Genomic DNA, 27,562 nt, shown 5'->3' on the forward strand with positions numbered 1-27,562 from the left:
TCACAACATTTTCTAATGTCATATCTGGTCATTTTAATTTAACCTTAACCTTTAAAGGTGAGTTGTTTGTCTGAGTAGGTCATTTTCAATGTGAGTAACTGGGCGGAACTTATTCCAGTGTGTTTTACTTCACAGAGTCTCGAGCTGTGCCGTGTCATTGCCATGCATATGGAGAACCTGCTGTCGGTACGAGAGAAAAGGCTCACTCTGCCTCCCAGTGAAATCACTCTACTCTAGTCCCCTTCCCACAGCTGTTATTTATTACCACTTTTATGGCAGTAATTGCAATCAGACACTTATTAAAGTCCTTCCCATCGAAAAACCACCTGTCATTTTTGATAATGCAATGTGTCTCTTTGGGATTTCAAAGCCAAATCGCAGATCAAATACCAGATAGCATGCATTCCATTAGGTTTAACATATAATTTAAAATAGTATCGTTACTACCACATATTCAGCAAGAGTCTATTTACATATACAGTATATATACACAGCTCTGGAAAAAATTAAGAGACCACTGCAAAATGATCACATATGAGGTATGTGTTTGAGTAAAATGAACATTTTTGTTTTCTATAAAGTTCTGACAACATTTCTCCCAAATTCCAAAGAAAAATATTGTCATTTAGAGTATTTATTTGCAGAAAATGACAACTGGTCAAAATAACAAAACATATGCAGTGTTTTCAGACCTCAAATAATGCAAAGAAAACAAGTTCATATTCATTTTTAAACAACACAATACTAATGTTTTAACTTAGTAAGAGTTCAGAAATCAATATTTGGTGGAATAACCCTGCTTTTCAATCACAGCTTTCATGCGTCTTGGCATGCTCTCTACCAGTCTTTCATATTGCTGTTGGGTGAATTTATGCCACTCGTGGCGCAAAAATTCAAGCAGCTCGGCTTTGTTTGATGGCTTGTGGCCATCCATCTTCCTCTTGATCACATTCCAGAGGTTTTCAATGGGTTCAGGTCTGGAGATTGGACTGATCATGACAGGGTCTTGATCTGGTGGTCTTCCATCCACCCCTTGATTGACCTGTCTGTGTGGCATGGAGCACTGTCCTGCTGGAAAATCCAATCCTCAGACATGAGGAACATTGTCAGAGCAGAAGGAAGCAAGTTTTCTTCCAGGATAACCTTGCACGTGGCTTGATTCATGCATCCTTCACAAAGACACTGGTCCTTAGGTGGAGGATCGGTGATGATCTGGGGGTGCTTCAGCAAGGCTGGAATTGGGCAGATTCGTCTTTGTGAAGGATGCATGAATCAAGCCCTGTACAAGGTTATCCTGGAAGAAAACTTGCTTCCTTCTGCTCTGAAAAATCAGAGTTATTCCACCAAATATTGATTTCTGAACACTTCCTAAGTTAAAACATTAGTATTGTGTTGTTTAAAAATGAATATGAACTTGTTTTCTTTGTGTTATTCGAGGTCTGAAAACACAGCATCTTATATTTTATTTTGACCAGTTGTCATTTTCTGCAAAATAAATGCTCTAAATGACAATATTTTAATTTGGAATTTGGGAGAAATGTTGTCAGTACTTTATAGAATAAAACAAAAATCTTCATTTTACTCAAACACGTACCTATAAATAGTAAATCCAGAGAAATTGATCATTTAGCAGTGGTCTCTTTTTGTAATTAACATTTTTGATTAATTCTTACAATATTAAAGGAAAGCAAAAACAAATATACATATAATCAACATTTAAACCCCACAACCACCCCTTCCACTCCCAATCCCCAACCCCGCCCTGACCCCCAACACACATCCCTGTGGTCACACATGAGTAAATACACACACACACACACACACACACACACACACACACACAAAAGCAAACAAACAACTGGCGCACCAGTTGACCTCCAACCCCTCAAAATAATCTTGCCTGGTGATCATCACACTGGTCAGAACCCAATTCTCTATGTGACTGTTCCACAGATCGATGACTGCCCCATCACCCAAAACACAGAGTCTGGGGCAAAACGAAACACGAGTGCCAAACAGGTCACACACAAAACTCTGAACCTTCAACCAGAATTCCTGGATCTCAATACACCACCAAAAAATAATGGGCCATGTCTCCATCCTCTGATTGGCATCGCCAAGACCAAGCCTATACAATCTAGAGGGGGTCCAATAAAATCTATGTAAAATCTTGAATTACATAAGGCGCACCCTTGCATCTCTAGATGCAGACTTGACATTTTTTAGAATCTTAGCCCACACTCCCTCCTCCAATAACAAGTTTAAATCTTTCTCCCATAATCTCTTGATAGAAGTTGAAGCTCCATCCCCCAGACTCCAAATTAGCAGGGAGTAATACACTGATGCCTCATGACCTTTTCCAAAAGCAGTAATCACCACTCCCAGAGTATCTGCCGCTTTAGGGGGGTGTATGCTACTCCCACAAATAGTACAGAGCAGGTGGCGCAGCTGTAGATACCTAAAGAACTGAGATCTGGGAATCCCAAAATGTTGAACCAAATTTTCAAAGGATCTCAACACCCTACTCTCACATAGGTCACTGAGCGTATTAACCTCCCTCACAATCCACTCTGGCCAGCAGAAAGGGGACTTATTAATACATAATTTTGGGTTCTGCCATATGCTCGAGGCAACATTTAAATAAATGTCTGAATTAAACACTCTGGACACTTTTGTCCATACCGAGTGCAAATGCGAGATAACGGGGTGTGACTTAACCTCTCCGATTAGTTTGATAGAAAGGCTTTGCAATGGCGAAATAGGGGTAAGAACTTCCTGTTCAATACAAAACCAAGGAGGGGCTCTCTCAGGTGGAAGCAACCAGTGAGCCAAATGTCTGAGACCGAACGCATAATAATAAAACAAAATCTTGGGTAGACCTAGCCCACCTTTGTCAGTCGGCCTATGTAACTTATTGAAATGTAATCTGGGACGTTTACAATTCTAAATGAAGAACTTCACTATGCTATCAGATTGCTTGAAATAAGAGAGGGGGACATCTATAGGGAGTGACTGCAGCAGGTATTTTAATTTTGGAATACAACTAATTTTAATAACATTAACCTTCCCAATCATCGATAAATGTAATGAAGCCAACCTGTCTACATCGCTTGAAAACCTTTTTATTAAGGGGTCAAAATTAACTCTAATTAAATCAGACAAATTTGCTGGGAATAAAATGCCCAAACACTTAATGCCCTGTTTGGGCCACTGGAAGGCACCCGGCTGAAAAGCCGTTACTGGGCAGTACACTGTCAGAGCCAAAGCTTCGGATTTAGACCAACTGATTTGCAGTGGTCTCTTAATTTTTTTCAAGATCTGTATATATATATATATATATATATATATATATATATATATATATATATATATATATATATATATATATATATATATATATATATATACAGTATAAGAGAGAAAGAGAAAACATATTTTTTTAAGCCACAGATTTTAAAGGTCTTGTCTCATGCAGAAATAGTAATTTGCACAACATGGGAGTATGATGCATTTTGAATATTTAAATATTGTATGCATTTATGTGTCATTGTAACAATATGGATGTGGACAGAAAAAGCAATATATCTTGCACAATGTACCAAAGTACAATGAATGTAGTTTAAATATGAAGTCTTCATTCTAAATAAAATAAAAAATCAGAACTGTACTGTGTTTCTTCAAGTGCTTATTTCATGACAGTACTAGATGTTACTTTCTTGGGCATAATGTAGCTGCACTATTGAATCATTTTAACTTGTGATGTTTTTCAATGCTAAAATTCTTGAAATAATTTTATGTGATCAAACTGACTGATTGCTCTGACTAAACAGTGAAAGTGTTTCCATGCATTTCAATAGCCTTGTCGCAAACGAAAGAAAAACTAAACCCAATCCAGATAGATCCTGATCCGTGTTTTCCACAAGCATGATTGCGGGGGGCGTGGTTTGGTGAATTGGTCACAGATCCTTGCCTTCTGATTGGCTCTCTTAAGACGTGGTTCCTGTGAACTTGCCCTGTGGTCAAACTGCATAAACATACAGCCGAAAACTTGCACGGATTGAGGAGTGGATAGAGAAGAAACTGGAGCGTGCATGAAGGATCACATTGTCTCTGCACCGATTCACGCCTAACGGAATATATATCAGTCTGAGACGGTGCGGGTTGTGATACATCTCTGTTACAGGATGATGAAGTTTCGGTTCAGACGGCAGGGAAATGACCCTCATCGTGAGAAAATCAAGCAGGATCTGTTTGCATTCAATAAGGTATGTGTTACGCATAGCGTTGTTCAATAGTCACCTCTCTCTCCCCCGAGACTGAGCATGCATGCGGTTTCGGGTTGCAATGAAATCGACTGAGATCGTTAACAAAAGCTAATGCATTTCTTGCGGGAAAGTATTGTGTTTATTGTGCACGGTTTCATTGTAGAGAAATGGATCTTGGTTTACATGCAATTGATAGGACAGCAATGCTGTCCAACTACAAGGGTCAGATATGCCAAAATAAGCGCAGCAAAGTTGTTTGAAACTGTTGGTGTTTGAAATATTTGTAGTTGTTGATGCACAGTCGGACGTTTATAGCTGTGTACTGTTAGAAAATGAGTTGTGTTTGCGTGTGATAATCATTTTCATCAATGGGGCTCACCAGATCAGGCGCGTTGTCTGAGTGACCCCCAAAAGTTTTCTCGTTTGTTTATAACAGTTAAAACTAACATATTTCAGCCAATAACATATTATGTTCATCACGAAACGCAGTGGAGGAATATGAAGTTCTTTCAGCGTTCTCTAATCTGGTCTCTGTGCACACATGAAACATTGTTTTGCCTTAAATTGTAAAAGGGTGTTTCTTCAATTTCGTGCGCTCTCATGTCCCAGTGGTTGATTTTTATTTAACTTGTTTATAAAAAAATTATTTTTGTTATTTGAAGGTCACACAAAAACTTGGAAACTTTTTACCATGTCTTCTTTTATTTTTTTGGTGCTTTTGAAATGCATTTTTTATGTAGAGATTTATTTATTTATTTTTTTAAATTATTATTATTATTATTATTTTTTATTTATTATTGTTTTAGCCTTGTCCCTGTCACAGACTTTCAGAATTAAACCATGAAAATCCTTAAAAATGCAAATTATTACAGGGTTAAAACTATGGTAATCTAAACAAAGGATTTAAAAAAGCATTTCAATAGTTGTTGCGTGAAAATGTTTTATTTATTTATTTATTTTTTTTATTGACCAATCTTTCTTGTGAGCAGGCTATTTTTATTGGCCGCCATTTCCAATCAAGCTGATATTTTGCCAAATTATACAAAAAAAATGTAAAATATTATTTAATTATTATTTTAAAATGATAGAATGTCATTGGGCCTGGCTAGCTCAGCGAGTATTGACGCTGACTACCACCCCTGGAGTCACGAGTTTGAATCCAGGGTGTGCTGAGTGACTCCAGCCAGGTCTCCTAAGCAACCAAATTGGCCCGGTTGCTAGGGAGGGTAGAGTCACATGGGGTAACCTCCCCGTGGTCACGATTAGTGGTTCTCACTCTCAGTGGGGCGTGTGGTAAGTTGTGCGTGGATCGCAGAGAGTAGCATGAGTCTCCACTTGCTGTGAGTCTCCGCGGTGTCATGCACAACGAGCCACGTGATAAGATGCGTGGATTGACTGTCTCAGAAGCAACTGATACTTGTCCTCCACCACCTGGATTGAGGTGAGTAACCGCGCCACCACGAGGACCTACTAAATAGTGGGAACTGGGCATTCCATATTGGGAGAAAAAAAAAATTATAGAAATGTAATTTACATCACCATCATTTCCACCACAGAATTTATTAAAAACACAGTACCAGAAGGGTTGTTTGATGCCAAGGACCCCTAATTATGATGATCCCTTGAGGAACCCCCATGTGAGAAAAATAGTTAACATGAAATTATAAAGACATGTTGTTTGCTAAATTAAAACAACTGGCTTTTATAGTGCCATTTTATTGAAGCAAAATTAGTTTTTAAATTTTATATGGAAAATACACTTATTCATTGATTTGTCTGTCTTTTTTTATATTATGTAAGATGTTTAAACCCCCAAAATAACATTTTCAATTCAAATTTACTTGTATAGCACAACAACGAAGCAATAAATATTGTTTCAAAGCAGCTTTAAGAGAATAGTAAAGTACTACCCGTCTTACAAATAAGAAATGTTTTTTTCATAATATATGAAATTATATGCAGATTTGTTTTTATTTCTTATAGTCCACATCTATGGCTGTCAATAAAATAAAAATCATGATCTAATGGTTTCAGAGTGAAACTGTAATAATTTCCAATAATGTCTACAGTTTTCCCCACCTTTTTTTCTTTTCTTGCCGGCCCGCTAGGGGTTCCCGGACCTCAGTTTGAAAACCCTACAATACAGTATTTGAGATTTGTAATGGCCACTGTGGTTGGAATTTTTAATACTTTTGGAAAAATTGACACATCTCGCACGTACATAATAGACAAATTAAATGAGCTAATGAGAGTGTAAATGTTTTAATAAGACTTGATGATCTTAAAGTTCACAGTGGTGAATGTGCCTGAAGTTGAAGAAACGCCCAAAAGTAACATCGGATGTTAAGCATTCAGTATCCTTCAGTGGTGCTGGCAGCAGCAGGGTGTTTGTAAGGGATTTGTAATGTATTGTAATGAGACTACTCTTAAATCATAATGTACATGTTACAGCTCCCCTGCCAGAAACACAGAAAGGATTTGATTGCAGACCCTCCACTGATGACCGAACTCTGGCACACTTTCAACAAAATCCAACATATTTCTACCCTTCCTCCTCAGTTTAGAGTCCTACATGATGAAATTAGAGATCCCATATTGCACATCTAGTATTAAAAATACCAGTTCTTGTTCATTTCACAAAGAGTGATGATGACATTTTGCCACATATGGATTTGGTAGAATGGGGGGTGTCTGATAAAGCTTTGACACTGTGTGTAATGTCACTGGAAGGTCCTGTTATTTATCATGTCACACCTTGTCAACCTGAGAAGAGAGAGATGCATCTTTTGGCCAACTTCAGGCTCCGTTTGTGCAACACTGTGTGTTAAATTGAAGTGACGTTTTTGAAATTGTCCTAAAAACATTTTTCCGCAAATCTTTTGTGATTGCTTGTGTAAAGATGAATATGACATTCTCTGTCAAATCTACTGCAAATCCTTCCTTGCTATTTCTGGTTCCGTGTTAGGGTTTTCTGCTAAAACAAGCAAATTCCGTTCCTGTCAGGATTGCACTGAATCATATTGTTGATTGTATCATCAAGGCTCATTAGAGGTCAATGAAATATGATGTTAAACTCGGTTACATAAAGATGGATTTCAAATGTCAATGTCTATATGCTGAAAATTACTTTTGAATATGAGATCTTGCTGCTTCTTTTATGTAGACAGTTGAACATGGATTCCCAAACCAGCCAAGTGCTCTGGCCTATGATCCCAAACTGCAGCTTATGGCTATTGGAACTAAATCAGGAGCCATCAAAATGTATCCTTTTGAGCAAGCTTAACATAAATGGAATAAAAGAAGTAGCTCAACCAAAAATGAGAAATTCTGTAATTTACTCGCCTGCATGTTGTTCCAAACTGCGTCATATGGACTACTGGAAAGTTTGTTTCCTTCTTTTCGGAGCTTGACAGCCTGCGATCTTCCATTGTATAAAGAAAGAGTAGAATGAAGACATCTCCTTTTGTGTTCCACAGTAAAAAAAAAAAAAAAAGTAATACTTTTCATACATTTTCAAATAATATAAGGGTGATCAAAAGATAACAGAATTTTCATTTTTGGTCTAACTACTCCTAATGTACTGCATTTATTTTTGAATGCATATCAATTGCAGAATGTTTGGGAGGTGTATGTGAAGTATCAGTAATGCTACATTTGAATTAGGGCTGCACATTTCATCATAAAATAGCCACAATTAACTAATCGTGAAAAGTGTCACTTGCAGGTTTTAATTTTAGGTCTTCTCCTGTCGCTTTTTGTTTTTGTCTGAATTTGCATGCAATGGCAAATCAGAGTTTAAATTAGTGTGAAGTCTTATCAGTAACTCAGATTGTGTATAACTTATTCAAAAGTTGAATAACACTTTACGAATAAAAAAACTGAATGACCCCTTTTCATGAAATTATAATAATAAAGCACAATAATAAAGAATATGGCATGCGGTTGCCCTATACAGAATAGGGCTGCATCAAACAAGTATTCTGATAATCGATTAATCTAACGATTATTAGAATGATTATTCGGCGATTTTTGCAACGATTAATAATTCGCTCTTAACCGATTATTCAGCTTGTGCCCCGACTTAAAAGGTTGTATTAAACGCGCTTACTAACAATAAAGAGGACAACATCATCTTTTAAAAATACCTCTAAATGACATTCACTGAATTAAAGGAAAAAAAAATACTTTTTAAGTTTAATTCAGTAAGAAATTCACTGCAAAAAATTATATTGTTATCAAGTATTTTTGTCTTGTTTTCCATTTTAAAATTGTCTAAAAATCCTTAAAACAAGATACATTTACTTGAGAAGCAACATATAAGACATTTAGACTTGCTTTAAGGGAATGTATCTTAAATATAAGTGTATTTTTGGGGGCCTGGGTAGCTCAGTGGTAAAATACGCTGGCTACCACCCCTGGAGTTCTCTAGTTCAAATCCCAGGGCGTGCTGAGTGACTCCAGCCAGGTCTCCTAAGCAGCCAAATTGGCCCAGTTGCTAGGGAGGATAGAGTTACATGGGGTAACCTCCTCGTGGTTGCTATAATGTGGTTCGTTCTCGGTCGGGCGCATGGTGACTTGAGCATGGATGGCGTGAGGCCTCCACATGCGCTATGTCTCCGTGGCAACGTGCTCAACAAGCCACGTGATAAGATGCGCGGGTTGACAGAGGCACCTGGGATTCGTCCTCCGTCACCCGGACTAAGGCGAATCACTACGCGACCACGAGGACTTAAAAGCACATTGGGAATTGGGCATTCCAAATTGGGAGAAAAATGAAATAAATAAATTATATATATATAATGTGTGTATTTTTTTTTCACTTGGTTATACTTCTGTGAGTGCAGTAAAGACAATTATATTCAAGCTGTATTCTCTAAATAAGTCTGAATATCTTATATGCTGCTTCTCAGGTGAATGCATATTTTTTTTTTAAAGGATTTTTTGATATTTTAAAATATTTGTATTTTTAATATTATATTCAACATCCTCTCTCACCTTTCTGTTCACTTCAATCCATCTTTAACTCACAAAAAAACAAACTCTTTCTTATTAATAAAGCTGCGTATTGCCAATTGTCTTCACAATAAGAAATGCACAGTGACACATATATTATGATTCAATAAATCGCGAGCCATCATGTTATAATCTAGCTGCATTAAGCGCATGCGCTTAGGATGAGTGTCCCCGCGACAGTGTGCGCATCAGCCGGGCGCCGTTTCAATCTCTCCCCCTTAGATCGGGACATTCGCGCAGCTCATAGAAGAGGCGCTGACCGCACAGAGAAATGCCAGTTTCTGAGTTTATAGTTATTTACATGATCTGCTTCTGTTTTATTTGAACATTAATAAAGCTATAACGCATTAAATATAACTGCATTTAAGATGTAATGCCGGGGTGTTTGCTTTAAAGAGCTCTGACTCCGCACATACCACAACAAGAGTGCTTCTGTATTTACTTATTTTGTTCCCTCATACTTTCCTCATACATTGCGATTCTACATCACCTGAAGCTGTTTGGAAAGTTTAGAGTGCATCTGGACTGTGAGCTGTGTTTTCTTCCTCTCCTCAGTCAGGCGTGAACTGCAGTGCTGCTCTCGCATGTCATCATTAGAGTTTAATGTGATCTCAAGTTACGTTAAATAAGATCAAACGACTATTCGACAACGGAAATTTTTGTCAACAATTTTTTTTATTGTCGATGTTGTCGATAACGTAGACCAATCATTTCAGCCCTAATACAGAATAAATGTTGTAATGTAAATTTTATTGATCGAAAGGAATAATCACAATTACAGTATCAAGGGAAATGAAACACAAATAGGATTTTCCTCATAATCGTGCAGCCCTAATTTAAATATACAAATATACGCAATTTTAAACCATTTTAAATATATATATATATCAAGTTGAGGTCAATTTTATATTCAATCACACTCAGTTAAACTTGAAAAAATGCTATAATGTATATGGATCATGCCATATTTAAATAGGTTTGTAGTTGGTCATTTTTATTTAGAATAATGATAAAATACAGTGTGAGAATGCCCTACTTTATGGTTCATTCATAGATGGCTCTTAATTGCTGTGGATGTATGTTTCTGTTGTGCTGAATTGCTTTTATTCAAATTCATGTCGAGACCAGATGAATTATCTGCCTTTTCTGCACAATGTTACATAATACATGTTGTACTGGTCCTATAAAACGTTGTACTTTAACAATTACATGCTTTTTTATTTTTTTGTTTAAATTTCCGTTATTGTTGATACTGTCAAGGCCTGAGTCTTTAAGTCCATTGGGTTGAAGGAATGTTTAGGAGGGTAATCTCTTATCCAAATAATGTGTTGGAGACTCCGTTTGAGCTGTTATCATCTAGTGGTCTTAGACTGGAAGAGTCGTACAGAAGCAAAATAGCATGGAACAAATCTAACATTCTTTCACATTCTAGCTTCTTTTTCCCTGAGATGGAAGCTGAGATATGGGCTGCACCAGCTGTGTGATGGGGATTGCGATGGGCAGTACAGTACTGGTCTTTATGCAGTACTCAGGGCTGGTCATAAGAGGCTGGTAGTGTCAGGCACGGCCCAGCAGCTGAGAGATGCTAAGTCCGCAGCCTTGACTCATTTAAGGGGGGGGAGGGCATTAGATGTGGACTGATCTGTCACTCACTAGATCTGAGTGAGTATCTGTCAGCATTTAGCAGCTAATGCCTCATCCATCAGACAAGAAGATTTATGATGGAGAGAGGACAGTGACTGGATGGCCGTAAATAAATGGGGTGTTTTGAGATTGAGTAATGAGTGGTTTGGCTTTGGAAGCATTTCCTCTGATTGGGTGTTGAAGGGGCCGTAATGAGAGTTTGAGAGATCAGGGTTTAATTTACCTACTCTGACTCCCTTCCTCTTGAAACGTCAAAGACATTCAGTTTAGGAATATAGCATATTCATGTCTATTTTGCATTAGCCTAGATAGACCTGGCCAATTTTTCTCTCCCCCCCCCCCCACACTTTGGGATTTAGAATTGTTTTTAAGAGACTTCTAGGTTCTTGTGAGACGTTTCCTCATGGAAATGTTTTAACAAGGAGTTAATTGACGTGGTGTTTCGACAGTTTGTTTGTAGAGAGCCTCTGTTTAGGTTTTCAAATAAAATTGCACACTGTATAAATTTTATTGTCAGGCCCTGGCAGAATCTGCAGACATTAATTACATTTTTTTGGGGGAAAATCTGTAGATTTGAACTTTTAAATGTGTTAATGTGTTAAATGGAGCTGAGATACAGGGAGTGTGTTTGCATGCTCAATTGCTTATTCAAAAATTCAGACAATGCAAGAACTAATTTACATGAGACTTCAAATAACCAGATTATTTTCTGCTATTGACATTAAAATGTTACCAGGCATGCACACAACACTGGATATGCTGCTAAGAATGCTGGTGAAGGTGTTTACATGCAACGTGCAATTAAAGTAATTGGCAAAAATCTAGGTGTGCAGATCGGGTTATGTTTAACCTGCTTATTTCCTTACTCTGATAAAGAAACACTATTTAAGCCGTTAATTCATTGTGGTTAGTTATATTTTAAAAATGTGTTAAATTAATGCCATTAATCATTCCCCCAGGCCATAATAGTTAGGGGCAGTGGTAGCTCAGCGGTTAAGGCTCTGGGTTACTGATCAGAAGATCGGGAGTTCAAGCCCCAGCACTGCCAAGATGCCACTGTTGGGCCCTTGAGCAAGGCCCTTGACCCTATCTACTCCAGGGGCACCATATCATGGCTGACCCTGCACTCTGACCCCAGCCTAGCTGGGATATGTGAGAAAAGAAGAATTTCACTGTATATGTGCAAATGTATAATGTGTGATAAATAAATAAAATTATAATTATTAAAATTATAATAATTAATAAGGAATATTCCTACCAGGGACTAAAAATGAAATGTGCTTTCATTTCAGTTCGTTCTGAACAAAAACTGTATTCATTTTTTTGTTCCGGTTCAGAAGTTCTGCAGCCTCCTTTCCAAAAGGTTACCGGTTAGAACAAAATAAAAGAATGGTTAATAACGTTCTTTTTAAAATGACAGCACTTTGTGCTAATAGCGTAGGTGAAATAGCCCAAAAAAGCCACTTGCCTCACCAGCATACAGTTCATTAACAGTTAAGTATAATTTTGTTTACAGATCTGCTTCTCAGTCAAAACCTCAAAAGCATAAAATCTGTATTAATGCATCATATCTAACAGTAATTCAGTGAAGACCTGGAAACAACTAGGAATGCACTGATCCGATACCTGGATCGGTATCGGCTCTGATACTGACGTTTTTTGATGGATCGGGTATCGGTCCGAGCCCGATCCAAATCTGATAGCTCCAAAAAAAAAAAAAAAAAAAAAAAACACCACTGAAGTAGTTCATATGACTCGTGCATTTTATTCAAAGCCACTTAAAGACGTGCGATAGCTCTGTGAATCATAAAAGGCTGTGTTTAAGTAAATATATAACATGCACGTGCAGTGCCAGCGCATTATTGAATGGCACTGCTCTGTTTACACACACGCGGCTATTTTTAGCCTTCACACGTTGCGCAACATTTGAGCGCTACTCACAAGCAACATCTCAGATGTAGATGCTCGATAGTTCGGTTCACTTATAATATGCATTTAGAACGGCACTGGAGGTGCTTTTTTTTTTTTTTTTTTTTTTTTACCAGAATTTGAATATGAAGCGAATTAGTCTACTGTGAACTTGCCTACAAACAGACACATACAGGACTTCCTGGAGAGTTCAGAATGTCAAAATAAAAGCCAGAGGGTTTTAAAGTTAATGGTGCACGGTTGAAATATATTACTGTTGTATTTAAAATTCTAAAAGTCAATAATAATAATAATAATAATAATAAATAATAATAATAATAATCTATTATTATTTGTTTACAAATTATAACAATATTTATGTTTAATGGGTTCCAAAAAATAACTGTGAATGAAAAGTTAACTGACATCTTACAACTAAATTGAAAAAAAAAAAAAGAGATCTGAATTCTTTAAAGTCCAGATACAAGTTGAATGTTTTTTGCCAAAAAAGAAAAGAAAAGGAAAAAAAAACGCCTTCTTTTCTACTGATGACTTATACTGGAATTACTGTTAATTTTGCTGCAGCATTATAAAGTTTTTCTTAGTTTGTACATTTATATTGAAATAATGTGTAGTTAAAGGTTTGTGTTTCTTTACATATAATTTGCATTACTCAGTGAGGTAAAGATATTCTAAACTGATTATGAAAAAAAAACATGTATCGAATTGGAAGAGAAAAAGTGGTATCAGTGCATCCCTAGAAATAACTGAGAAATGTACTTTTTGCCTCTAATGTTTTCCTTGTATCTGGATTAGACGTACATGTATACAGTATGTAGTAATTATTCATAGTTGTTAAAAAGGTCTTCATTCAGAGAATGTGACTTCCACAACAGGCAGTTAGGCAAAGAAATGTGTGATGCAGCAGTTTCCTTCAGGATCAAAGCACATTTTTCATTTTTTCAGGCAACATGAAGTAGTGTAGTTGAAGAAAAATGTACTGTGATAAACCCTTTAGCCTTTAGTTTCATGAAAAAAAAATGATTGGAACGAAATTAACCAGTTACCAGCATTTAAAAATAACTTTTTCATTCTGGAACAGTTGAAAATCACTTTGTTCCGGTTTTCAGTTACGTTCTGCTAGAAATTTAGTTCGTGTTCAGTTTTTGTTCTTTGAACCATTTTTAGTCCCTGATTCCTACCATCAAGCAATTCAGACTTATGGCCCCAGCACACTTGCGGAGAAGTGTGTCTTTGCTCCAAGCCAAAAAGAAGTTCGAAAAAGCTGAGCAATGACATACTGTTTGTGAACATTCAGACACTGGCCACACCACTGTGGGAGGCATTTAGAGGAAAACATCAACTAAAATTACATTAAAATGTGTCATCAATGACTTCATTCTATGAGTAGAATTCACACATGATCAGTGTCTACTCGATGCTACCACCTCTTTCTCGATGATTTAAAGTGATTTAATTGCAGTAGATTAGGTGTATATTGTCTTGTTTTCATTCTAAATTCATTGAGCTAATGAGATAACATGCTGTACGTGGCCATAATATGTGCAGATTACATTCTATTATTGTAATTTATGATGTCACTGCTACTACTGAAAATAGTTGTGTATAAAAGAGTCTTCATAAAAAATCCCTACAGCACCTTTAAAGTACCACCTTCAATATTTCTCATATATCTATAAGTCTCATTCAGCAGGGGGCAGTAAGCACAAATCCAGCTGTGCAGGCAACAAACCACACTCACTGGGCAACAGACAGCACATGGTAAAGACACTCTCTTGTGTTCAACTTCAAACATGTCCGAATGCAGGGGTGTTGACTCAAGGAGTGTTTTTTTTAAGGTTTCAAACTATGTTTCACTTGATGCAGTGTCCTAAAAACACTGTTTATGATGTGACACAACCAAAGAGATGCTCCCTTATAATAAGTCAACCTTGGACAGATTGAAGAATTCAATTGCAAAATAGATTGCTGTGGACTGTAGTCCAATGATAGGCTTATGTTCAAACAATGGGGGTTGAATATTGCCTTCTAAAGCTGCTTTTTTATTGTCTAATCAATGCTTTACTCGTCTGCCACAAAAATGTAATGCTTTTTAATTATATGAATTGTTATATTCATATACGCCGATCAGCCACAACATTAAAACCATCTGCCTAATATTGTGTAGATCCTCCTCCTGCCGCCAAAATGGCGCAACCCGCAGCTCAGAATATCATTCTGAGATTCTGTTCTTCTCACCACAATTGTACAGAGTGGTTATTTGGAGTTACTGTAGACTTTGTCAGTTCGAACCAGTCTGACCATTCTTTGTTGATCTCTCTCATCAAGGCGTTTCCATTCACAGAACTGCAGCTCACTGGATGTTTTTTTGTTTTTGGCACCATTTGGAGTAAATTCTAGAGACTGTTGTGTGAAATTCCAGTTACAGAAATGCTCAAACTAGCCCATCTGGCACCAACAATCATCCATGCAATTATCTAATCAGCCAATTGTGTGGCAGCAGTGTAGTGCATAAAATCATGCAGATGTGGTTCAGGAGCTTCAGTTAATATTCACATCAACCATCAGAATGGGGAAAAAATGTGATCTCAGTGATTTGGACCGTGGCGTGATTGTTGGTGCCAGATGGGCTGGTTTGAGTATTTCTGTAACTGCTGATCTCCTGGGATTTTCACACACAAAAAGTCCCTAGAATTTACTCGGAATGGTGCCAAAAACAAAAAACATCCAGTGAGGGACAGTTCTGTGGACGGAAACGCCTTGTTGATGAGAGAGATCAACAGTGAATAGCCAGACTGGTTTGAACTGACAAAGTCTACGGTAACTCAGATAACCACTCTGTACAACTGTGATGAGAAGAATAGCATTCTGAGATGTGGGTTGGTGCTGTTTTGGCGGCACAAGGGGGACCTACACAATATTAGGCTGGTGGTTTTAATGTTGTGCGTGTGTTATGCACTGGCAGCCAAAAGTTTGGAATAATGTACAGATTTTGTTGTTTCGGAAGGAAATTGGCATTCAACTGATCACAAAGTATTGTCAGGACATTACTGATGTAAAAAAACAGCACCATCACTATTTGAAAGTCATTTTTGATCAAATCTAGACAGGCCCCATTTCCAGTAGCCATCACTCCAACACCTTATCCTTGAGTAATCATGCTAAATTGCTAATTTGGTACGAGAAAATCAATTGCCATTTATATCAAACACTGCTGAAAGCTATTTTGTTCTTTAAATGAAGCTTAACATTGTCTTTTGTGTTTGTTTTTGAGTTGCCACAGTATGAAATAGACTGGCATGTCTTAGGGTCAATATTAGGTCAAAAATGGCAAAAAAGAAACCGCTTTCTCTAGAAACTCATCAGTCAATCATTGTTTTGAGGAATGAAGGCTATACAATGCTTGAAATTGCCAAAAAACTGAAGATTTCTTACAAAGGTGTACACAACAGTCTTCAAAGATAAAGGACAACTGGCTCTAACAAGGATAGAAAGAGATGTGGAGGGCCAGATGTACAACTAAACAAGAGGATAAGTACATCAGAGTCTCTAGTTTGAGAAATAGATGCCTCACATGTCCTCAGCTGACAGCTTCGTTGAATTCTACTCGCTCAACACCAGTTTCATGTACAACAGTAAAGAGAAGACTCAGGGGTGCAGGCCTTATGGGAAGAATTGCAAAGAGAAAGCCACTTTTGAAACAGAAAAAAAAATAGGAAATGTTAGAGTGGGCAAAGAAACAGACATTGGACAACAGATAATTGGAAAAGAGTGTTATGGATCTTAACCCCATTGAGCTTTTGTGGGATCAGCTAGACTGTAAGGTGCGTGAGAAGTGCCCGACAAGACAGCCACATCTATGGCAAGTGCTACAGGAAGCGTGGGGTGAAATGTCACCTGAGTATCTGGACAAACTGACAGCTAGAATGCCAAGGATCTGCAAAGCTGTCATTACTGCACGTGGAGGATTTTAGATAAGAACTCTTTGAAATAGTTTAAGTAATTTTTCATGATATTAATGTCCTGATTATACATTATCAGTTGAATGCCACTTTGGTGAAAAAAAAAAAAAAAAAAGGACCAATTTCTTTCCATAAGAGCAAAATCTGTAGTTATTTAAATATAATGATCATTAATTAATCTTTATATATTTCATAGTTTAATCATTATAGTTTTTATTGGGGGACTTTCCTCAGTAAATATTGATATGCAATTTAAGTGTGATTTGATTAACTAATCGGCATATCATGTAATTAATTAGTTTTTTTTTTTTTTTTTTTTTTAAATGAACAGCCCTAAAAATAAAACCAAAATATTTAATAAAACAAACATGCAATGGGTGGGGGATATATAGAACTTTGTGAATAATGGAGATTCCAATTAGGCAGTAAAACTTGGAGCTTTCTGTAGAGATCTGTGTGCATGGATTCCATGCGGCTCTGCTAATGCCTCGCAGGCAACGTCCACATTTTCATTTGTTTTTGGTACATTTCACCTCTCATTCACAACTGGAATTTGTTTTCCCTACACAGTAAATGGAGACTTTCGAAAACGCTGTCTAAATTTTTTTTTATTTTTGACCGAAAAATTAATTTGTGCATAAATGCGGCCTCAAACTGCACCTCTTTCTCTGAAGTGGAGACCAATAGATTCCAAACTCGTGCCCTCTGTCCTTATCTCTGGGCTATGCATAAACAACACTTGCTAAATCCATAACAAATATCCTGATGGATGAAAAAATATGCAAGAAACGACTTGAACTATAATTTATAAATTGAATACAGGATACATTTATCCTGTATTTTTATTGTTTCCTGACAAATAATTTGACTAAGTTCTTGGTGCTTTCATTAGTAAAAAACAAACACAACAAAAAAACCCCACTGGAACAGCACTGTTGATTGTTTGATAAACTTCTCCATTTTATCTGGATTGGTTCCAGCTCCAGATGTTTGGCTTGCACATCAAAGGCTTAAGTGCTGTCTGCTGTGATCTGCATAGCTCTACAGCTCCGGCCATCCTTTTGTCAGACGCCAGTTCCCTAAGACGGGTATGGCCCAGTCTGAAGCACATGGCTGATCAAGGGTGCTGTCATCAGTTTGTTCAATTAATCTTTTATAAAGCCATCAACAGAAACTCTGGTTTCATTTATTCTTTAACAACTCAATTAACCATTCCATTGAAGTGTTTAAAACTTTTTTTTTGTAGTTCTTGGGTCAAGTGTGTCACTTTTGTTTAAAACGTTCTCATATCCTAGTTTTATATGCAGAGACAACCATGCCATTTGTTGACTTCCTCAAAAGTGTAAACATTGTGGTTCTGTGGTGCTTTCAAAACATTGCTTTTGGTTGAGCGATCATGGCAACTTCTGACTCTGGTTTGAGGTGGGATTACCTGTTTAACTGAACAATGAATGCATTAACATGTATGTTCTTAAAATGAATATGCTTGATAAGCCGACAACCTGTAAGGTCATGAAAATGCCTTAAAGGGATAGTTCACCCAGAAATGAAAATTATTTCATTATTTACTCACCCTCATGATATCCCAGGTGTGTATGACTTTCTTTCTTTACCAGAACACATTTGAAGAAGAATAGAAAAATTTCTTCGCTCAGTAGGTCCTTAAAATGCAAGTGAATTGCAGATTATTTTATTATTTTTATTTTTTTCTTTCGTTAGAAGCTCCAAAAATCACTGACAGTTAGGGCTGGGCGATACATCGAATACCGATATAATCGCGATGATTTTGCTGACGATATAAAATTCAACAATATCGTGAATATCGTGATGATTTTAATGAGCTTTTATTTGGCCATTAAGTTTCATAGAGTGCATCAGTAAACCAATTTCACGATCCTAGTTTAGTAAATAGGACAGAAATATATTAATTTATATTTACTTATCCTGAAAATAATAATAATTCAGTATTTTATTATCATAATAAACTTGACTGGGTTCCACAGTAGTAATTTAGTACTATGGAATATTCATCTGGTTTCCAAAAAATAAGTGAAGTAGTTTTTGCACACCTTGTTCATTCACAAAGAAAAATGTTTTAGTAAAAATATATGAAGGTAAATGAGATTATTAAGCTTCCATATATGATTGTATGTTAAATATAAGTATAGATGTGCAAATCAATGAAAATGATAACATTTTACTCTCCCTTGTGTTAATTTAGTGAAACATACCTTCATCATTTTTACATAAATTTGTATTTAATACCTTTTGAAATATTAATTCTACTTGGTTACAGTGGCTGTTTAGATGAAATGGTTCTGCTATTTCAAAGCAAAAACATAATTATCGAGATATATATCGAATATCGTCAATTTGCTAAAAATATCAAGATATAATTTCTGAAGCCATACTGCCCAGCCCTACTGACAGTCAGCATAAACGTCATCGATACGACGCCAGCAATTAAATTAATGTCTGTGACGAGGAGGAAATCGATTTAGTTTCCCCCCTGGGGGATGAGGGGGAGTGGCGGGGAAAAGCCTGCTGGCAGGTGCAGCAAGAAGGGCAACGCCCCCACCTCCGGAAAGGAAGGTGGGAGGGGATGTACGTCATGCCGGGGGTTCCCCGGCCTGGGGCAAAGGAGGGAGGAGTGTGACGAAGAGGAGGGTGGGGCCAGGCCGTGACTACACACACCCGGCCCCCAATTGGGCTAATCAGCCGAGGAGAGGGATAAATCTGGCGGAACGCGCCAGTTCGGGAGAGAGCCACATGCAGCTGCCATGTGTGTGTTTATGTTGTGTGTGTTTTTGTTTAAGTTCTTATTAAATATTATTTTGACTGTTCAGCCAGTTCCTGCCTCCTTTCCCAACCTTAACCGTGTTACAATGTCTTTTAAAGTGATACGGTCACTTTTGGTGTGAAAAAAGAAAAATATTTAAGTACTTTTTAACTGTAAACCATCGTTTCTGTTAGGCCACATAAGAGGGTGGAGATCACGCGGTCTCTCGTGTGACGTATTCGCGTTGCCATGGTACAGACGTAATCTCACATTCTCCACTCGGTTGAGACATCCAGGATGAGCACACAAATGCACTATTGTGAGTAAAGAAACAGATCTAAACCAAAACCAACCAAGCTACTGTACAGCATTCCTCCTCACTTGTAAACAGCGCTGCTCTTCTGGCTGAGACGCACATGTGTCAGTTCTCGTGTGTTTCAAATTCCAATGCGATTATGTCACGCTCTTACCACTGCAGAACAGAAGCATGATTTAGAATTAAAGTACTTAAATATGTATTTTTTTCGCACCAAAAGTGATCATGTCGCTTTAGAAGACATTAATTTAACAGCTTGTGTCTTATGGATGATGTTTATGCTGACTGTCTGACTGTCACCATTTTTGGAGATTCAAAAGAATCTCCATTCACTTGCATTTTAAGGACCTACTGAGCTAAGAAATTTTTCTTCCAATGTGTTCTGGTGAAGAAAGTCATACACACCTGGGATATCATGAGGATGAGTAAATAATGGGAGATTTTTTTATTTTTGGGTGAACTATCCCGTTAAACAGTTTTCCTTTATCTGGATAAGGTCATAAATGGTGTAAACAAACTGATCAACACACATCGATTTTTGCCTTTTTACTCTTTTTTTTTTTTTTTTTTTTTAATGGCATGTAGACAAGTCACCTTTTAAAATCCATCAGTTTTTTTATTTTTTTTTATGAGCAAAATATATATGGATCAGAGTTTCGGCTACGAAATTTTGGTGCCGGCCAGTGTACCCGGGAATGACCAAGTTTGCCGGACATTTGAAAAAAATCCGGTTATCAAATTTCTGTGTTTTATTTTGTTTTGTAACGTGATGGACTATGCATAATAATGCAATATAATAATGACACAATCAATTGAAAATGAACGTTAAATGTTTGTTCATTATAGCTGCTTTTACATGAAAATAAAAATAAAATTATTATATATATATAATTTATTTTTTTACGTCCTGCTGTCGTGGAATTAGCATCTAATGTAAATAAACTTTCAACAGGGGGCAATGCAATAAACTAAACTGCAATTTGCCACTCATCTTTTTGTTTTCAACAAAATATTAAAATAGCCTAACAAATCATTAGGTTATGTCCTATAATTTATATAACCTTGGCTAATATCCTTGGCTCTTTATTTTTATGACTATTTTTCTCAGAAGAACAGCAAATCGCTGTTATCAATGGGATGGTGGCATGCTATGCACTTGTGGCATCAGCTAAAGTGGTTGCTGACTATTCGTGTTAATATGTTTACCAGACATTTTGTCCAACAATATTTGAATTTGTTGTGTATATAAGGTCATTTTAACAGTCAAAAACAAGTAATTACCGGCTATCGGAAACCCTGATATGTATATATTTTTATTTAAAACCATTTATGACCCTCACAAGGCCTGCATCTTAAATTATGATGTTTACTGTTGCCTTTTGTTTCTTGGCCTCTGCTTGGGGAGCATTCAATGCAATATGAGCTTGTCTGATCATAAATATGTCTCCGGTGCCACCACAAATTGAGGCGCTGGGGTGGGAACTATATTTTAAAGCTATAGGTTTTAGCGAGGCAGAGTGGAAAGTAATGATACTGCTGGTACAGAGGAACTGCTGGAACTGTGCTCTGTTCATTCCTAAAGAATGTATGTGGCTGTGCCCCTAAGTTCACCCACTACAGTAAGAGGACATTCCTCAGAGCTGTTGTTGCCGGCTCTTGTCTCAAAGACATCTTTTGAAATGGTTTCCAAGGCCACCACTGGAGCAGGCTGGTAATCAGGATGTGCTTAAAATTTTAGTAATGAGTGCTTCCGTATGACTGACAGTAGCACTACACGATTATTCAAAAAAAATAATCGAGATTACAATTGCAGCTGCCACAATTAACTAACTGTGAAAAGTATCAATTGCAGAATTCCATTTTTTTGCATAATTGTAACAGGTAAAGGACGGGCAAGGAAGAGGTGGGAACTGGCTGAACAGTCAACATAAAGTTTAATGGTATAAATGAACTTAAAACATAAACGAACACAGACACACATGCAAGGCGACCACGTGCATCACTCTCTCTCTCGAACTGGCGCCTCCGGCTCCCCTTTATCTCGCTCTCCTGCTGATCATCTGATTCAGAGCCAGCTCCATAATGAGAAACTCAACATAAAACAAACATAAATGAACACCGACACGCATGCAATTCGGCCACGTGCGTCTCTCTCTCTCTCTCTCGAACTGTCGCCTCTGGCTCCCCTTTATCTGGCTCTCCCGCTGATCATATTGTTCAATGCCGGCCGTGCACCATCACGGCCCGGCCACAATAATATATTAAATATTTGAAAGTGTTGTTTATTCTAATAATAATAATAATAAAAAATCAGGAACCCATTTATCAGCTTGTTTTGCATGTGTAGCAGGACTGCAACTAACGATTATTTGGCGATTACAACGATTAATCATTCGCTCTTAACCGATTATTCAGCTTGTGCCCCAACTTAAAAGGTTGTATTAAATGTGCTTACTAACAATAAAGAGGACAAAATCATCTTTTAAAAATTACCTCTAAATGACATTCACTGAAATAAAGGGAGAAAAAATACTTCGTTTAATTCAGTAAAGAAATTCACTGCAAAAACTCCTATTATTGTCAAGTGTTTTTGTCTTGTTTTCCATTTAAAATTGTCTAAAAATCCTTAAAACATGATACATTTACTTGAAGCAACATTTTAAGATATTTAGACTTGCTTTAAGAGAATGGATCTTAAATTTAAGTGTATTTTTTCACTTGGTTATACTTCTGCCAGTGCATTAAAGACAAAATATACTTATATTCAAGATCTGTTCTCTAACAAGTCTAAACAACAAGTCTTATGCTGCTTCTCAGGTGAATGCATCATTTTTTTAAAGGATTTTTAGATATTTTAAAATATTTGTATTTTTAATATTATATTCAACATTCTCAGATAATGTTTTTCTTCTGTAGTATAGCTGCTAAAGAAAATGTACATTGTTTTAAAGGAGTTTCAGATATTTATATTAGAAAACAAGCCAAAGCAAAAACAAATCAAAAACACATTTTGTTGCAGTGTAAAATGGGACGAAGACTACCCTCTCTCACCTTTCTGTTCACTTCAATCCATTTTTAAAAAACTTTTATATTGCCAATTTTCTTCACGTTAAGAAATACACAGTGACACATATACTGTATTATGATACAGAAAGTCGCGAGCTATCATGTTATAATTTAGCTGCATTAAGTGTGCGTGCTCGAGGGTTGAGCGTCCTTGCAACAGAGTGTGCATCAGCCGGGTGCAGTTTCAATCTCTTCCCCCTTAGATCGGGACATTTGCGCAACTCACAGAAGAAGCGCTGACCGCACAGAGAAATGCCAGTTTCGGAGTTTGTAGTTATTTACATGATCTGCTTCCATATTATTTGAACTTTAATAAAGCTATAATGCATTAAATATAACTGCATTTAAGATGTAACGCCGGGATGTTTCCTTTAAAGATGCTCGACACGCAAGTTTTGCTTCAGCGGAACTGCAGCTCCAGCTCCACTTATTCCACAATGAGAGTGCTTCTGTATATACTTATTTTGTTCCCTCATACTTTCCTCATACTTTGCGATTCTACATCACCTGAAGCTGTTTGGAAAGTTTAGAGTGCATCTGGACTGTGAGCTGTGTTTTCTTCCTCCCCTCAGTCAGGTGCGAGCTGCAGTAGTGCTCTCGCGCGTCATCATTAGAGTTTGTGACCTCAAGTTACGTTAAATGAGATCAAACGACTATTCGACAATGACAATTTCTGTTGACAATTTTTTTTATTGTTGACGTTGTCGATAACATTGACTAATCGTGTCAGCCTTAATGTGTAGCCTACATAAAGAATATGTATTGTATATGTCCCACACAAAATAAGTATTTTATTCCAACCATTACTCCTGGTCAGAGGCTTCAGTAAATATTTAGTAAATATTTTTTAGTAAATATTTAGTTTACACACAGGGTTACATTTAATGGTGCTACTCTCAAATATTTAGAAATGCGTAAATTGTAGCTTAGTGCCCATTTACGCCACAACCAGGCTAAGTTGTAACTTATACGCTGGTGGTGCAAGCGGCCTCTGGAGCTGATCTCTCTGAAATAGCACTCTAAAAGCTCAGCACACAGTTCCTATCAGCACTTTAAATGTGAAATGACATTTCTGTGAAAAATTACTATTTTCAAACAGGTGGTCTTAGTCTGTGTTTGCTGTATTTGACAAGTTGAGATACTCAAAGAGAGCAATGTTTTGAAAGTGTCACAGTGATTACACTTTTTGAGAAAAACAACCTTCGAACGGCTTACTTGTAGTTTGTTTCTGCATTTTAAGCTGCATTTTAAGAAAGTATTTGACATCCAAAAATTAAACGCATCACTTTTTAATCATCATTCTGTCTATATCTCAAACACACAAACAAATAATTGGTTATCTTATCAACTAGGCACAGTTATTCTACATCTGTATGCACAAACAAAACATATATACATTGAGACAACATTTAACTCCCATCGAACACTCCTGTGGTCACAAAATAGAATACACACACACAAAAAAATACCCCCCTTCCCCCCAAAAAGAAAAAATATATAATAATCATATATAATTAAAACTAAACTCTCTCTCCACAGCCCCTCCCCGAGAGTCCCCCAAAAACACCAAATACCTGCCCCACTTCCTAGCAAACACCCTCCCCATCTCTGCAGACCACTCCGGAAATGAGGCAGCCCCATCTGACTTCCATCCCCTTAAAATAATCTGCCTGCCAATCATAATACTGGTCAGGACCCACTTTTTTATGTGTTTGTCCCCCAAATTTATGACTGCCCCATCGCCCAGAATCTGTGGCAAAACGAAATTCGAGTGCCCAAAACGTCACCTATGATACTCTGAACCTTCAACCAAAACTCTTGGATCTAAACACCCCCCCAGAAAACATGGGTTGTCTCCGTCTTCTGATTAGCATTGCCAGCAGGTGGGTGTGTCTTTAAGACCAAAGCAATACAATCTAGAGGGGGTCCAATAGAATCTATGTAAACTCTGCATAAGGCAAACCCTTGCATCTCTAGATGCAGATTTGACGTTTTTTAGAATCCTGTCCCACACTCCCTCCTCCAATACCAAGTTTAAATCTTTCTCCCATAATCTCTTGAGAGAAGTTGAAGTTCCATCCCCCAGACTCTAAATTAGCAGTGAGTAATACACTGATGCCTCATAACATTTTCCAAAAGCAGTTATCACCTCCCCCAGAGTATCTGCCGTTTTAGGGGGGTGTATGCTACTCCCAAAAACAATATAGAGCAGGTGGCGCAGCTGTAAATGCCTATAGAATTGAGATCTGGGAATCCCAAAATGTTGAACCAAATTTTCAAAAGATCTCATATAGGTCACCGAGTGTAGTAACCCCCCTCACAATCCAGTCTGACCAGCAGAAAGGGGACTTATTAATACATAATTTAGGGTTCAACCATATGCTTGAGGGAACATTTAAATAAATGTCCGAATTAAACACTCTGGACACTTTTGTCCATACCGAGTGCAAATGCGAGATAATGAGGTGTACCTTAACCTCTCCGATTAGTTTGATAGAAAGGCTTTGCAATGGCGAAATAGGGGTAAGAACTTCCTGTTCAATACAAAACCAGGGAGGGGCTCTCTCAGGTGAAAGTGACCAATGAGCCAAATGTCTGAGACTGAATGCATAATAATAAAACAAAATGTTGGGTAGGCATAGCACACCTTTGTCAATTGGCCTATGTAACTTACTGAAGTTTAATCTGGGACGTTTACCATTCCAAATGAAGGACTTCGCTATGCAAACTGCTTGAAATAAGGACATCTACAGGGAGAGATTGTAGAAGGTAGTATACAATTCATTTTAATTCACATTAACCTTCCCAATCATAGATAAATGTAATGAAGCCCATCTGCCCGCATCGCTCAAATCTTTTTATTAAGGGGTCAAAATTAACTCTAACTAAATCAGACAAATTTGATGGGAATAATATGCCCAAATACTTAATGCCCTGTTTGGGCCACTGGAAGGTGCCCGGCTGGAAAGCCGTTACTGGGCAGTATGCTGTCAGAGCCAAAGCTTTGGATAAACACCAATTAACTCTGTATCCTGAGAACTTAAAGGAATTAATGATTCTGTGGAGGCAAGGCATAGATCTAGTAGGGTTGGAGACAAATAATAAAACCATCTGTGTAAAGCAAAAGCTTATGCACCATACCTCCCGCCACCACCCCTGGAAAATCATCCTCCTTCCAGACAGAACAATAAGGGGGAAAGAGGGCAACCCTGCCGGGTGCCCCTATACAGAATAAAATAATCTGAAATTAATCCGTTTGTTTGTACCGCCGCTACCGGGTGTCTATAAAGTAACTTTATCCACCCAATTAAAGTGTTCTCGAACCCGTATATTTCCAAAATCTTAAAAAGATAATCGCATTCTACCATCGTCAAGTGAAATGGCAGTGACCGGAGTCTGATCATTCTCGCACTGACAACAGGATATTGATGAAATGCCTAATGCTATCAGAAGAGCTGCGGCCCCGAATAAACCCCACCTGATCTATATGTATAAGAGATGTCATAACTTAATCGGTTAGCCAGAATTTTTGACAATATTTTTTACGTCTAGCTGGATCAGGGAAATTGGACGGTAACTCTTACACTCGCTTGGATGTTTGTCCTTTTTAAGAATCGGACTGATCCGGGCTTGTCATGGTTGGTGGATGCTTTCCATTCTTTAATGTTTCCGTATAAACTTCTAGCAAAAGTGGAGCCAATTCTTTAGCATAAGATCTAAGAAATTCAGCGGCAGAGCCATCTGGCCCCAGAGCCTTGCCTGTAGGCAAGGCCTTAATTACCTTCTAAAGCTCCTCCAAGGTTATCTCCGAATCAAGAGAATTTTTTTTTTCTCAGTCGTCAGTTTAGGGAGTTCTAATAGTTCCACAAACTTTCTAATATCATCATCAGTAGATGAAGACATGGAACTATAGAGATCAAGATAGAATTCTTTAAAAGCATTATTAATATCAATGGCTGAGGTAAATATTTCCCCACCAGCAGATTTCACTGAGGGAATGGTAGAAAAAGACTCTGGTTTATGTATCTAGCCAAAAGCTTCCCTGCTTTGTCCCCTGACTCCAAAGTATGACTGTCTTGCCCTGAATAGCCAAAACTCCACCTTCCGTGACAAAATAGTGTTATATCTGTATTTCAGTCGGGTCAATCACATTCTGTGCTTCAGCTCTGCTTCGGCACTTTTAATATTCCCTTCCAACTCAACGAGTTCTGGTGCTTTGGATTTTTTTGTGAATGATGCATACTGTATGATCCGACCCCTAAGAACCACCTTAAGTGCCTCCCAAGCCATGCCCACAGAGGATACTGAGAGCCAGTTGGTCTCCATATAAACATTAATTTCAGCCTTTAACATTTGTTGAAATTCAGGATTTTGCAAAAGGGATACATTAAAGCGGCAACTGTATGATTTCTTTTTCTCCGTATGTCGCAACACCTCTAAACTCACCATGGCGTGATCTGAGACTAAGATGTTTCCAACTGAGCAATCAACAACAGATGAAATGAGGGACTTAGATATATATATAAAAAAAAAATCTATTCTAGAATAAATCTTTGGACTGGTGAAAAAAGGTATAGTCCCTACCAGA

The 27,562-nt window shown here is 37.5% G+C and overlaps 2 protein-coding genes across 4 annotated transcripts in view; both read left to right on the plus strand.

Moving 5' to 3' along the window:
* LOC127450901 (unconventional myosin-XV-like) overlaps window positions 1–509 on the plus strand; it is a 45,955-nt gene extending 45,446 nt beyond the window's left edge. Inside the window, exon 64 of the mRNA XM_051715363.1 lies at window positions 136–509. Within this exon, the coding sequence (XP_051571323.1) occupies window positions 136–237 (102 nt within the window). The 3' untranslated portion in view covers window positions 238–509. The remainder of the gene's footprint in view (window positions 1–135) is intronic.
* Window positions 510–4,048: 3,539 nt separating this feature from the next.
* llgl1 (LLGL scribble cell polarity complex component 1) overlaps window positions 4,049–27,562 on the plus strand; it is a 71,401-nt gene continuing 47,887 nt past the window's right edge. For all 3 annotated transcript variants that reach the window (XM_051715365.1, XM_051715366.1, XM_051715364.1), the window contains exons 1-2: window positions 4,049–4,265; window positions 7,429–7,526. In XM_051715365.1, coding sequence (XP_051571325.1) covers window positions 4,185–4,265; window positions 7,429–7,526 — 179 coding nt within the window. In that variant the 5' untranslated portion in view covers window positions 4,049–4,184. The remainder of the gene's footprint in view (window positions 4,266–7,428; window positions 7,527–27,562) is intronic.

The sequence above is a fragment of the Myxocyprinus asiaticus genome, chromosome 13 (assembly GCF_019703515.2).
Source record: "Myxocyprinus asiaticus isolate MX2 ecotype Aquarium Trade chromosome 13, UBuf_Myxa_2, whole genome shotgun sequence".
Classification (NCBI taxonomy): Eukaryota; Metazoa; Chordata; class Actinopteri; order Cypriniformes; family Catostomidae; genus Myxocyprinus; species Myxocyprinus asiaticus.